The 14314-nt window shown below is 39.4% G+C and overlaps 2 protein-coding genes across 6 annotated transcripts in view; both read right to left on the bottom strand.

Moving 5' to 3' along the window:
- The window catches only part of samd12 (sterile alpha motif domain containing 12), a 102611-nt gene extending 99198 nt beyond the window's left edge, over positions 1–3413 (bottom strand). Inside the window, exon 1 of one of the 3 annotated variants that reach the window (XM_027287338.1) lies at positions 2982–3413. In XM_027287338.1, coding sequence (XP_027143139.1) covers positions 2982–2994 — 13 coding nt within the window. In that variant the 5' untranslated portion in view covers positions 2995–3413. Of the gene's footprint in view, positions 1–2216; positions 2939–2981 lie in introns of those variants that run through there. The other 2 variants (XM_027287337.1, XM_027287339.1) reach the window with 2 other exon arrangements.
- Positions 3414–7010: 3597 nt separating this feature from the next.
- LOC104935128 (zymogen granule membrane protein 16) lies at positions 7011–13662 on the bottom strand. 3 transcript variants are annotated; one of them, XM_027287159.1, is made up of 5 exons: positions 13403–13662; positions 13243–13280; positions 13060–13112; positions 11348–11462; positions 7011–7732 (listed from the first exon to the last, which is right to left on the bottom strand). In XM_027287159.1, the coding sequence occupies exons 3-5, from the start codon at positions 13109–13111 to the stop codon at positions 7408–7410; spliced, it is 492 nt and encodes a 163-aa protein (XP_027142960.1). In that variant the 5' UTR covers position 13112; positions 13243–13280; positions 13403–13662; the 3' UTR covers positions 7011–7407. The 3 variants fall into 3 exon arrangements, with proteins under 3 accessions (XP_027142960.1, XP_027142959.1, XP_027142958.1); XM_027287158.1 differs by lacking the exon at positions 11348–11462 and adding an exon at positions 7829–7943 and having other exon boundaries at positions 13403–13659; XM_027287157.1 differs by lacking the exon at positions 7011–7732 and adding an exon at positions 10520–11252.
- Between the last annotated feature and the right edge of the window lie 652 nt (positions 13663–14314).

Genomic DNA, 14314 nt, shown 5'->3' with positions numbered 1-14314 from the left:
TTGCTCAAGGACACTTTGACATGCAGTCTCGAAGAGCCGGGAATCAAACCTTTGATCATCTGAATAGTGAAATAAAAACATTTCATTGTCTATCAAACTTATAAATGCAAAGACTGGCCGTGTCATTAGGTACACTTGTACATTCCAATCCTGTCAGTGTTGAGAGAAGAGAAGTAAAAATACAAATATATATACACAAGGAAAATATGTAGCAAATCTTACTACAGTTAAAGTAAAGAACTCTTAGCAGCAAACTTTTCATTGAAATATTATCAGATATTACATTATGGGGTTAATACTGATGCATTGCAGAACCTCTTGACTCATGGGGTCAGGCCCCCTCGAAGGGTCACAAGACACATTTGAGGTCTTGTGAGATGATTCATGGGTAAAGAGAAAAACAACACAAATTTAGACTTTGGACTGAAGTGTTGCTTTTTAATCAAATATTGGATCAAATTATCTGGATGTCCTGTACATATGTCAGTGCTGACAATAAAGTTGACTTGACTTGAAATGTTGGATCATTTGACCTCTTTGAACCTTTGAACAAATGAAACTGTCTGATAAAGTTTTCTGGTTTCTCTGGTGAAACAAATCAGACGTGTAATGTGACAAGAGGTTTTGTTAATGTTGAGTATTTTATAAACTCATTGTATGAAAGTAAGTATATACATTAGAATTGTATGTATAAAACTTGTATTACAGTATGGTCCTTGAGGAAAGTGACTTCCTAACACTGAATCTGGCCATAATTCTACTTCTTCTCTGTGAGGCAGAACAGAGTCACTGCTCTTCAAGGAGAAACTATTTCAATGTATTGTATTTCAGTATTTCACAGTACAGGGCTGTATGGGATGTTTTAGCTGCTCCAGCAAAATCTGATCTGACCTTGAGTGTTTTGAAGTGCAGGTTTCTCCTTAATTCTGTCAGACATTAGTTATAGTGGATAGCGACACGACTCATAATTCATTTCTCTCAATGACACAAGTCAGTGAATCACGACTGAGTGCACCAAGTTGTCCTAAAGCTGCTCAAGTCACAAATTGTATTGATGCTGCATTTCACACTTTGCATTTCTGCAGCACCGACAAAAGACACATAAAGCTTTGAAAAACTGCATTCTGCTACTAAAATGGTTTAAGCACATGACATTAGTGCTGGTATCTTACCGTAATGGTCGTAAGAGGTGATAAAACTGTGAGATTTGAATATGAATATAGATGAAAATGAAAAAGTAGGACCTTAGATTTTGGAATTTGATGCTTGTGGAGAGCATAAAGTACATTTCTCCATAAGTATTATATCCAACGAAGAGAAACTGTTGAAATATTCATCTGAAAAGACGGGAAAAGCATAAAGAAATGGGTAAAAGTGAATAAACCATTCAGCTCTGGAACAAAGTGTGCATCTGTAGACAGCCTCAACAGCCACCTTCCTCTTTACTGCTTTGAAAGACACATCTCAAGAGATGCATGAATGAAACGTTACAGACAGGCACGATGGATGGATGACAGGTTATAGCTGCTGCTGCTATATCATTAAAACATTATATTTCAGGTTGTGAAGCAGGTGGCAGTGTCTTTACACCTGTGGTCATCTGTCAGCACCATAAAGACGCTGCAACATCAGAGCAAGAAGGCCAGAATGTTGTTTAGGAGGAGGCTAGAGGCCTCCAAGGAAGCCCTCAGGTGCACCTCGAGTGCAATATTTCTTATTTTTCTTGACTATGAGTTATAGCCAGGTGAGAGAAGACCGACTGCCTCGATCCACAGTACAAATGTTCTATTAAATCTGAAAACTATCAGGAGAAAAGGGAAGGGAGGGAAAAACAGGAGATTGCTGCTTCGCATCTGTCTATTTTTGGGTCCTTAACATGGGAAAATATCAGAAGTAGTGCTGCAGAACAACAACACCGCTGTGCATGCAGCTCTTGCTGTGTTTAATCTGTGCAAATATTAGCACGACATGACATGACACATAAAGTCCACTTTTATAAATCACAGAAGAGGAACAGGATAGACGGGTTCAGGTCAAACAGGCAACAACGTGTGGACAATGTATGGAGATGGATAAGCTGAGATATGCAGGAGTGCCACAGGTTCATACCAATCATACCAGCAAACACACACACACAGGAAAATCCTCTGAGGGAGAGAGCCAGTCCCTCTGCATGCATGTGACACCTCCTCCCATCTTCCTTCCCTCCAACATACCTCTCATTGGATTCTGGATCCACAAGATGCCTCCGATCAGGTGAGGAGATTGGCCGAGCATCCCGTGTCACCGTCACCTTTCCCCCTCACCTCTAACGTCCGGAGCGCTTTAACTGACTGACAGTCACGCAGGAGGAGCCGGTGACTTCACCCGCGTCCACATGTCACACCACCTGCTGCCAGATGAGCAGCCACAAGCCAGACTCCGCTTCTTGTGGAACAGGCTGAGCGCACACACGGCGCTCTGTTGCGCCACAAAACACAACAACCTGGAGGAGATTGTCTAACAGACTTAATTTATTTCTGAGGGAAAAAAAACAGTCCCTGATGTAAAATCAGCGCGAGGGGCACCGGGATCCTCCAGAGGACGCAGAGTGCGCGGCACACGGAGATTATGCAAAAGAAGTGGACGCTCCTCGGTCGCAGACCTGTTAACCGGTCTCCAATCACAGAGCTTATACGACCAAGCACACACACACACACGCGCGCGCACACACACGGAATCGGCAATATAGAACGAGGCTGCGCTAGGCTTTATGGTGCGTGATCATGTACCAAGCGCGTGAAAAAAGCTGCGGCTTGCACGGACATGAGAGGATGACCAGGACAATGCGGAGAGAGCACAGGCTGCAACATCACCCAATCACAGTCTCTCACAGTTGACCCGACCGCACAGCTGCTACCATCATGGTAACTACAACTCCACTGTCTGGAGACAAACAGACGGAGACGTCATGGTGGACCGGCAGAGGTGATGCGTCTTACCTTCGACAGCCATCGTGTCACTCCGCAGATCTGGGCATCACTCGGGAGAGAGCAGGCGGAATGGAAAAGTCAACGCTCTCTCATTGTACCTTGTTTGGCGTGTTATCATCACTTTGCTGCGGGCGAGCCGGAGGAGCGCACAGCTGCTGCCGCGCCTCAAAGGATGCTGGGAAGTGTAGGCTCAGCGCTTTCTGGAATATGAGGGAAGGGGGCAGGTTTTTATCCGTTTTGCAGAGAAGGCAGTTTGTCCCACACACTCTCCCTCTGTGTGTGTGTGTGTGGTGCCCTAATGGAAAATCACCATAATAAAAGCCCATAAATATTTCTATAGGGCAGGCGAGGTATGATCATTCTGTTTAGACCGCACATTTCACTGCAATTAAACTAAAGATGCTTTGGATTAAAATACATACATTGACAATCAGTGTGCAGAGACCACACACACACACACACACACACACACACACACACACACACAGTGAAAATAAAAGTTTCATTTTACTTTTGCGCGCGGACACGGATGCACAGATCTGATCCTGAAAAAGTGTTCTGGAGGAAACAGGGTCAAAGTAGCCAAAAGCACCCTGAACAGAGCTTCATACTGTGGGTAAAGTTAGAAAATTCTTAGTCTGGAGCCAGCAGCTGATTAGCTTAGCTTAGCACGACTGGAAACAGGCTGTGTTTGAAGGTTTGACCTATAGCAGCTCCTCCAAAGCTCACTAATGAAGACTTTTCGTCTCATTTGTTTAATCGTTGAAGTGTAAAAAAAACCCCAAAACGACAAGATGGGCTGATGTACTGGACAATTTCTAGGCCCAGAGCAGTAACTTCCTGGAGTTTGTCACCATGAGGTTGCCAGGCAACCAGCACAGACAGGAGAGAACAGACATTACATCATCTAACTTTTCCAAAATGTCCAAATATTCCTTTAAAACATATACAGCAACGAGTAATGACAAGAAACTTCAGCCAAGACTAACGCACAGACACTGACAGCAAGTCAGTCCAGGGTCATCGAGGGATCATAACCTCAGTCCACTTATTACATCACCACGAGCACACATGAGTTATATCATCTGTATGATCAGAGGCAGAGAGTCAAACTTTTTCTCTATTGTGTGTTTCTTTCTGCTAACATCCATGCAGGTGCTGCACAATGTGGTTATCACATTGTGCTATTCTGTGTAATAAATCATTTATTTCTGCTTTGAGTCGTGCTTTAAAGATTTATGTATTATTTACTTATTTATTAGCTGAGCATGCATGCTCCTTTACAGCAACATCCTGTTAACATTGCATAGCTGGTCAGCTACATCAGTTTGCCACCTTAAATTATAGCCCTCCATCTCTTATATCAGAGAGATGAACTGAACGTTGTCCATGAATCCCCTCCATGTAAGAGACAACAATTCAAAGCATTTGGAACAGAAGCAGCACGCTGTACTGTGAGTGGAAAGTGTGATTTTATATAAACTGCTCCCCTCGCCACCCCCCCGCCTGCCTTGTCCATTCGATGCACATTAAAGCCATCAAATCAACGGCTGCAGCTAACTAGTCAAAGAGCCACTCATCTTCCCGGATCTGATGCAGCATAGAGAGCCGGCTTTCTAGTTCCGCAATGTTTTGTGAAAGCCTGACACAGCCGGAGCACGTTTGGAAAGAGATGGGGGTAAACTGCTTTGCTAAAGTAAGTCTGGGGCTGACTGCTGGCCAGCTGGCAGTGCTTTGATAATGTAGAAAGATACTTGTTCTTCACTGGCTTAAGGTTTAAATCTAGGTGAATGGGACGCTGGCTGCTTCTTGTGTCCACAGGGGTCAACGTAAAGCCAGAAAGTCTGAAACACATCCATACATTGAGCTTTGTGGATGTTTGCTCTGTTTGCCCTCGACTGGTTCAACAATAAACATGAGATAAAACAGCTTATTTTTAGAAAGCCTGAGTCTAAATGTGCACACCACAATTATCAGGTCTTCAAACTGACAGCTACAGTAAAGACTTGTAAATTTTCTTTGGTATGCTAATTAGACAGAGCAGAGAACATGACACACCTACTCCCAGAAGAAAGGAGGCCTACAGTGTGTCATTACTCACTCAGTGTGTTAATTGAACATCCAACATTCCTCTCTGTCTGTAAATATCACATGTGAACATAAAAAAAAACAAAAAGAACTACTTACCCCAGTTATGAGGAAGCATAATGAAGCATCCGCAAGTTAGATAATGATAATCTCCAAAAGGAAGACATGCAGTACACGTATTGCAAGTAGTCACGCGAGGGCCAGCCTACTTATCAGTGTGCCTGTCTGCGTGGTATGTGTCATTTTCATTACAGATGTCCTGGAGAGATAAATCATGTGTGTGACAGTATGAGGAAGTCTGTCTGTTGTCAGCCTGCTCAGGTGTGGCTGTCGGTATGCATATTGTTGTTTCTTCCTGGTTTCTTCTTTTGTTTGTGTTGTTTTTCATCTTCCTTCTTGTCCTGAGTAGTTTTTGGAGAGGGGAACATTCTGAGTCATAAATTCCAGCTACAGATTCGTAAGAAAACCGATCAGAAAAAATGGCAGTTGTAAAAAGTATATTTACACTGTGCAATTTGTGTAAAGTGCAGCATGATACATAAATAACTATGATATCGCAGTCTTGGCTCAGATAATATGGTTGTTATGATGAGAAATGGTTATTATTAAAGCATTTTCACTCTGTTTCAAGTGTGCTGTGTGCATTAAGTCAAGCACAGATGTTGCACAGCTATCTGCATCAAGAGGAAAACTGTATTAACACAAAACAAGCATTGGTGTTTTAATGCTCTGCAAATTCTCCATTAATGTAGACATCCATTTTCAGATCTAACATCACAGCTGCATTAAAAGATGTTCTCTTCTAGACTGTAGCTACACAATTCCTCACAGCTGCGTAGGCTTTTGTGTGTTCAGTACAACAACGGACATCTGAAGAAAGAGTGAGCTCTGCAGGTCATCCCTGTGACAAACCCATAAACTAATACCACAGTCACATTGAAACATTGATCAAAATAATGAAACGTTTCTATTACTGGAAGAATTGCAGACAGAGTTAGCAGCCTCCATGATAAAGACTGCAGCCAGAAGAATTATCCTACCTAAACCCTGACAGCCTGGTTCTGTCTAAAGTAACACACAGGCCCCTCTACATCTCATTTATTAATGTGCTATGTCTTGTTTGTTTCACTCGTCCACACACAGATGTGTAAAAACTACAAATTGCAGTTTTACAAGGAGTAACATGCTTTAACTGTTTCTTAGCTGGCTGTCTCCAGTCTTCATGCTACAAGCTCAGCTTTTATTCTTAATGGACAGACACACGAGCAGTTTTCATCTAACCCTACCAAAGACAAATGAATACATTTATTTCCTAAAAGGTAAAAATGAGTTCTCAAACTGTGGTACAAGTACCGCTGGAGGTATGTGACATTCCTGTAGTGGTACTTGGAGGATGGAAGGAAGAAAGATATTTCTTTTAAATGTTATATAAAAGTAACTGTTTTAAAGTTTCCTAAAATATTTTTCTTCATTATTAGCCTGATATATTGACACATACATTTACATAATGTGTGTATAATCAAATGTTTTTTCAAAAACATTTCAAAAACTGCAATCACGGCTCACAAACAGGAAATATTAAGAAGAGAAGTGCACCTCAGGTCTAACACTTTTCTACCAAATGAGCTCTGACTCTTGAACTGCTTCTGTTCAGAACTCAACAATAGTGAACAAGAATATATCTTCTTAATGGGAATAAACCTGCCTCCTGCGCTGCACAGGGTCAGCCTACACTGCTGGATTTGAATGTCTGTCAAAATACTCGAAGAGGCAAATATTTTCTGAGGCGGTACGCGGTATTAAAAGTTTGAAAACTTAGATTTAAACAGTGCAGACGATTCCAGTTAAAACCTCTGAGAGATACCAGTATTTTAGGCGGTGTGTTTCCTGGTATGATGCAATCATACCAAGCATTATAAAACAGCAGTTTAGATGCAAAATCTGTTTTTATTGAACATTTTATCTCACATCATATAAACAAGGACAGGAGCACATACTTCAGATCAGAGTTATATATCATTAACTGATTATACAGTGCATGAGTTTGTCAAAGCATTTTCTTCTGTATGCTATAAAAAGCAAAGAGACAAGAGTAAGGTCAGCTAATGTTTTAATCCAGTAAAGTAATTACATAATGCCCTCTGTTATGACAGATACATGGTGTAAAACGTCACCATAGAAGAAAGGGTAAGAATCAAGCCAAGTTCTCTCAACAGATTTCAACAAAGAAGAAAGAATTTAAGGAAAAAGAGTTTTCAGTAAAGTGCATTTGAAGTCAGCAGCTCAGCAGGGAGAAGTTGTGACATTAAAATGTTAAAAAATTTGCAGATGCGCCACAGAACTGAACTTAGTGCTCAGAGTCAGAGGTCCTGTTACTTGCAACAATACCCCAGTGCCCTGCGATGGCGGTGATGGCTCCATGAACTCGGCCGCTGATTAAGAGGAGCTCAGCCTCTGGGTGGGACGCATACATGTTGAAGGCATTGCTACTCCATCGGCCTACACTCAGTGTGCGTCCTCTGTTAGTGGTGAATACCACTAACTCCACGTAGTGACCAGCGGTCCCAGAAATCTGGATGATGGCTTCACCATCAAACAATTCAATCTCCTGGACTGTACCTTGTCTGAAACCAGCAAGTTGGGACCAGATGAAGCCGTAGCGGAACTGGAAGCTGGTGAGGAGACAGACAAGTGCATTAGGAGGGACCATCAGGGTGCTACAATACTTCCCTTTTCCTTCCCACCAAATGAATGCATGGGATATTTACCCCCGGACAATGTGGTCACCCCATACTCGTACAGCTGTGATCCTTCCTGTACCAGTGAGACTGTACGAAGAGCCACTTCCTGACCCCACTGGTGGGGAGTAGGAGAAGGACTGAGCTAAAGGACGAAGAGACACAAACATTTTAAGAACTTGTTGCACATTCGTCTTCAACATTCTGCTGCAGAAACAATAAACACTGCCTATAGGAGCAGAGTGTGCAATATGGTATTATAATAGACTCTTCATGCTTTAACTCATACAAACGACATTTGTCAAAACGACAAATAGCCACTAGTGGAAGAAGTAGCACCTGTAGTAACTACAGCTAAAATGACTGGTTCAAGTAAAAGTCTGGTATTCAAAATCTTTCTGTAAAAGAGTCAAAAAAAAAAATTGTATTAAAATATATTTAATGTACCAAAATTACTCACTATGCAGAACAGCCTTTCCTTTTCAGAAAAATATAGTAATATAATAATACTATATCACTGGATTATATTTACTTTAATCCTCACTAATAGCAGCTGGTAGACATGGAGCTAATTTATTTTGTTACTTTAGCCAGGGTGGCTATAATATAATATAATAATAATAATAATAATAAAATAAAATAATAATAATAATAATAATAATAATAAAATAATAATAATACATCTTCATTCATTATTTGATTCTATTTTGTGGTAATAGTCCAAATCTGCAAAGAAACTAAAAATGAAGTTATCAAAATGTTGTAGTGGAGTAAAAAGTAAGTGAGTAGTAAGTATGGAGAATGTATTAAATGTATTAGCACATTAGATAAAGTGTCTTAAAGTTGCAGGTTCACAGTCGTTCATCTGTTTCATGAGAGATAATGACATAAAATTACACACTACGACACTTACAGTCAGCTACAGCAGAGGCTGCAGGAGAGCAAAGACGGCAACAAAAGCATTCTGGGAAAAGAGAGAAGAGTTCTTTTAATCTTTATCTCATATTGAGAATAAATAATATAATAATAATAATAATAATAATAATAATAATTATTATTATTATAATTAATAATAATAATGGATGAATCAAAATTGGGTCTCACCTGTCTGATTAGTTGTTTTCACTGTGATCAAAAGAAACCTTTAGCAGATGAGACAGAAAACGTTTTAATAATTATGATGTTTGAAATAAAGGTTTCACTGTCATATCTATAAAGATCTTGTTTAGTAACAAATCAGTGGAAAGCACAGAATTATACTTACAGTTCAGGTGTGCAGTGGAGTTACTGAAGCATCAGTGTGTGCAGCTACACTCTCTCAAGTCCACCTGTGCAGGATTCAGTTCATTTATAGTGGAGTTGACTCTTGTTCAGGTAAAGTACTTTTTATTAGTCCTTCCTTTAAGTGGATGTTGCCGGTTAATGAGCTATCAGGAAGGAGGAGGAGGAGGGAGATGGTTCCATCATCTGACAGTATGTCAGGTATTTCAGCCATTCTTCTTCATAATCTGTAGATCAGCGATACTTGATACAACCAGTTTGCCCTGTGTTGTGTACGTGAGGCTGACATTTTTTTATAGGCTAAAAATAACAGGGCACACGTTAAATGAAAAACAAAACTTATCATTTCCTTGTTTCTTTTTCAGTGTATACAAATTTGAAAAATGACGTGATGTGTAACAACCCTGATGGAAAACTGTACTGAATTTAACTTGTGGTGTTTTCTGTTTCTCTCCAACACCATTACATAGAAAATATACATTTTCTTCTTGCAATATGTACGGAAGAGGATTAGGGCCACATTAGAGACACCACTAACAGAGGCCGCACACTATTAGAGACAAAATCCATCACCTCTTGCCCTCAGCAGGCACTGATCTGCATTCTAATACAGCAAGTTTTTCTCCCAACGACCTTCATCAAATAACTTCATTAATTTCTTCATCTAAGCCGTCAACCTGTCTCTTAGACCCCATCCCAACCAGGCTGCTCAAGGATGTTTTACCTCTAGTTAGTCATTCTTTAATGGATATGATTAATCTGTCTTTATTATCGGGATATGTACCACAGTCCTTTAAGGTAGCTGTAATTAAACCTCTTCTTAAAGAGCCCACTCTAGACCCAGAGGTCTTAGCCAACTACAGACCGATATCAAACCTTCCCTTTCTCTCTAAGATACTTGAGAAAGCTGTAGCTAATCAGCTATGTGACTTTCTTCATAAGAACAGTTTATTTGAGGATTTTCAGTCAGGATTTAGAGTGCATCATAGCACAGAGACCACATTAGTCAAAATTACAAATGACCTCCTAATGGCATCAGACAAAGGACTCATCTCTGTACTTGTCCTGTTAGATCTTAGTACTGCATTTGACACCATTGAACATCAAATTCTTTTACAGAGACTGGAACATCAAATTGGCATCAAAGGAACCGCCCTAAGCTGGTTTAAGTCGTATTTCTTAGATCGATCTCAGTTTGTTCACGTCAATGATGAATCCTCCATGCATACCAAAGTTTGCCATGGAGTCCCACAAGGTTCTGTACTAGGACCACTTCTATTCAGTTTATATATGCTTCCTCTAGGGAACATTATTAGGAATCACTCTATCAATTTTCATTGTTATGCTGACGACACCCAATTATATTTATTGATCAAGCCTGATGAAACCAATCAGTTAACTAAACTCCAAGGAAAAGAGAAACTTTGATTTAAGCAGTGCAAAATCTGTTTTTATTGAACATCTTATCTCACATCATATAAACAAAGACAGGAGCACATACTTCAGATCAGAGTTATATATCATTAACTGATTATACAGTGCATGAGTTTGAGTTTTCTTCTGTATGCTATAAAAAGCAAAGAGACAAGAGTAAGGTCAGCTAATGTTTTAATACAGTAAAATAATTACATAATGCCCTCTGTTATGACAGATACATGGTGTAAAACGTCACCATAGAAGAAAGGGTAAGAATCAAGTCAAGTTCTCTCAACAGATTTCAACAAAGAAGAAAGAATTTAAGGAAAAAGAGTTTTCAGTAAAGTGCATTTGAAGTCAGCAGCTCAGCAGGAAGAAATTGTGACATTAAAATGTTAAAAAATTTGCAGATGCGCCACAGAACTGAACTTAGTGCTCAGAGTCAGAGGTCCTGTTACTTGCAACAATACCCCAGTGCCCTGCGATGGCGGTGATGCCCCAATGAATTCGCCTGCCGCTGATGAAGAGCAGCTCAGCCTCTGGGTGGGACGCATACATGTTAAAGGCATTGCTACTCCATCGGCCTACACTCAGTGTGCGTCCTCTGTTAGTGGTGAATACCACTAATTCCACGTAGTGACCAGCGGTCCCAGAAATCTGGATGATGGATTCACCATCAAACAATTCAATCTCCTGGGCTGTACCAATTTTCAAACCAACAAAGTGGGACCAGATGAAGCCGTAGCGGAACTGGAGGCTGTGAGGAGACATACAACTGCATTAGGAGGGACCATCAGGGTGCTACAATACTTCCCTTTTCCTTCCCAACAAATGAATGCATGGGATATTTACCCCCGGACAATGTGGTCACCCCATACTCGTACAGCTGTGATCCTTCCTGTACCAGTGAGACTGTACGAAGAGCCACTTCCTGACCCCACTGGTGGGGAGTAGGAGTAGGACTGAGCTAAAGGACGAAGAGACACAAACATTTTAAGAACTTGTTGCACATTCGTCTTCAACATTCTGCTGCAGAAACAATAAACACTGCCTATAGGAGCAGAGTGTGCAATATGGTATTATAATAGACTCTTCATGCTTTAACTCATACAAACGACATTTGTCAAAACGACAAATAGCCACTAGTGGAAGAAGTAGCACCTGTAGTAACTACAGCTAAAATGACTGGTTCAAGTAAAAGTCTGGCATTCAAAATCTTTCTGTAAAAGAGTCAAAAAAAAAAAATTGTATTAAAATATATTTAATGTACCAAAATTACTCACTATGCAGAACAGCCTTTCCTTTTCAGAAAAATATAGTAATATAATAATACTATATCACTGGATTATATTTACTTTAATCCTCACTAATAGCAGCTGGTAGACATGGAGCTAATTTATTTTGTTACTTTAGCCAGCGTGGCTTTAATCAAGACGATAATTAAAATACGAATAATAATAATAATAATAATAATAATAATAATAATCATAACAATAATAATCATAATCATAATCATAATAATACATCTTCATTCATTCACTGGGTACACAATTTTTATTGAGTTAGCTCTGACAGCTGTTTTAACTCATTTTTGTGTGCAGAATCCAGAACTGATCTCAGTTTTTCTCTATCACATCAAGTTTTTGAACTATAGGATCTCAGTTTTTCTCTATCACATCAAGTTTTTGAACTATAGGACCTGCGTTTTTTTAAAAAATATGAAAAATAGTATACTTAACAGATATGTGCTTGTTTTCACTAAACAAAAGTAACTCTCTCGCCAGACTATGGGGATACCAAATCCCAACTTTTCATGTGTTCCTTTGGTCCACATCCGTAAACTCTGGACACACTGCTTGCACACTTTGTAAGGAGCCCATGGCTTGTCTTGATAACCGAGTTTTACTTTAAAATATGCAAAATATGACAAATGCACTGATGTTTGCCCTCTGACTTGGAATGGTGAAACTACCACAAATATAGCAGGGAAATATATACCTATGTAAATAACAAAAACAGCATCAAACCAAATAGAACTTACAAGGTATGCCCATGGTTACAAGGTTAAGAGGAAAGCCAGCACAAATCCTCTTCATTCTACTATGCTAGCCTTCTGTTTGCAGATATTGATAGTACTGACCTATTGGGAGCTGCACACACCTCTCACCGCACTGACTCAATCCAAGTCCAATCGTAATCAGCTTACAAGTGTTACTACAGCTAATCAGTGGAACTTTGCTTATCTGGAGGGTAAACTGAGGAGAAAAAACTTGACGTGCTGGAAAAGAACTGACTTAAATTTTGGAATCAGCATGCCACTTTTAGTTTTAATCAGCATAAAAATCTAATTCAACAGAATTTTTTGTTCCCCAAAGAAACTAAAAATGAAGTTATCAAAATGTTGTAGTGGAGTAAAAAGTAAACAGTAACATGAGTAGTAAGTATGGAGAATGTATTAAATGTATTAGCACATTAGATAAAGTGTCTTAAAGTTGCAGGTTCACAGTCTGTTCATCTGTTTCATGAGAGATAATGACATAATAATTACACACTACGACACTTACAGTCAGCTACAGCAGAGGCTGCTAGGAGAGCAAAGACGGCAACAAAAAGCATTCTGGGAAAAGAGAGAAGAGTTCTTTTAATCTTTATCTCATTATTGAGAATTAAATAATAATAATAATAATAATAATATTATTATTATTAATAATAATAATAATAATGGATGAATCAAAATTGGGTCTCACCTGTCTGATTAGTTGTTTTCACTGTGATCAAAAGAAACCTTTAGCAGATGAGACAGAAAACGTTTTAATAATTATGATGTTTAAAATAAAAGTTTCACTGTCATATCTATAAAGATCTTGTTTAGTAACAAATCAGTGGAAAGCACAGAATTATACTTACAGTTCAGGTGTGCAGTGGAGTTACTGAAGCATCAGTGTGTGCAGCTACACTCTCTCAAGTCCACCTGTGCAGGATTCAGTTCATTTATAGTGGAGTTGACTCTTGTTCAGGGAAAGTACTCTTTAATAATCCTTCCTTTAAGTGGATGTTGCCGGTTAATGAGCTATCAGGAAGGAGGAGGAGGAGGGAGATGGTTCCATCATCTGACAGTATGTCAGATATTTTAGCCATTCTTCTTCATAATCTGTAGATCAGCGATACTTGATACAACCACCATTCTTCTTCATAATCTGTAGATCAGCGATACTTGATACAACCAGCTTTCCCTTGTGTTGTGTACGTGAGGCTGTGGCTCATGAGAATTCCTAAAAATAACAGGGCACATGGTAGATGAAAAACTGCACTGTGGACTTCTGGTCTTTTCCGTTTCTCTCCAAGACCAGTATATATATAAATCCATTTTGTTCTTGCATTTATATATCGCCAAATCATAACAAAAGTTATCTCATGACACTTTTCATGCAGAGCAGATCTAGACCGAACTCTTAATAATATTTACAGAGACCCAAACCTTATATTTACTCTTGAAAGTGTTGATCGTGTCTGCCTCCAGAATCCAAAATAGTTAGTCGTAGTTTGTTCCACAGAAGAGGAGCTTGATAGCTGAAAGCTCTGGCTCCCAATCTACTTTTGGAAACTATAGGAACCACAAGGAACCCAGCAACCTGAGAATGCAGTGTTCTAGAGGGATAGTAAGGTATTATGATTGATTATGATGATTAAGATATGATGGTGCCTGACCATGAAGAGCTTTGTATGTAAGGAGAATTATTTTAATTTCTATTCTAGATCCAATCCATTTTTTTTATCCTTAAGGCAGGTTTGAAGTTTAGTTAACTGATTGGTTTCATC

This window comes from Larimichthys crocea, chromosome XIII, assembly GCF_000972845.2.
Source record: "Larimichthys crocea isolate SSNF chromosome XIII, L_crocea_2.0, whole genome shotgun sequence".
NCBI lineage: Eukaryota > Metazoa > Chordata > Actinopteri > Sciaenidae > Larimichthys > Larimichthys crocea.
The sequence above is the reverse complement of the archived record's forward strand: the minus strand, read 5'-3'. Positions and strand labels throughout refer to the sequence as shown.

Excerpts from the sequence above, each read along its gene's own strand:
- LOC104935128 (XM_027287157.1), bottom strand. The coding sequence starts at position 13,111 with ATGCTTTTTGTTGCCGTCTTTGCTCTCCTAGCAGCCTCTGCTGTAGCT. Across the intron at positions 11,463-13,059 it reads AGCCTCTGCTGTAGCTGACT|CTCAGTCCTACTCCTACTCC; the intron begins GTAAGTGTCGTA and ends TTCGTCCTTTAG. Across the intron at positions 11,253-11,347 it reads GGTGACCACATTGTCCGGGG|CCTCCAGTTCCGCTACGGCT; the intron begins GTAAATATCCCA and ends GTCTCCTCACAG.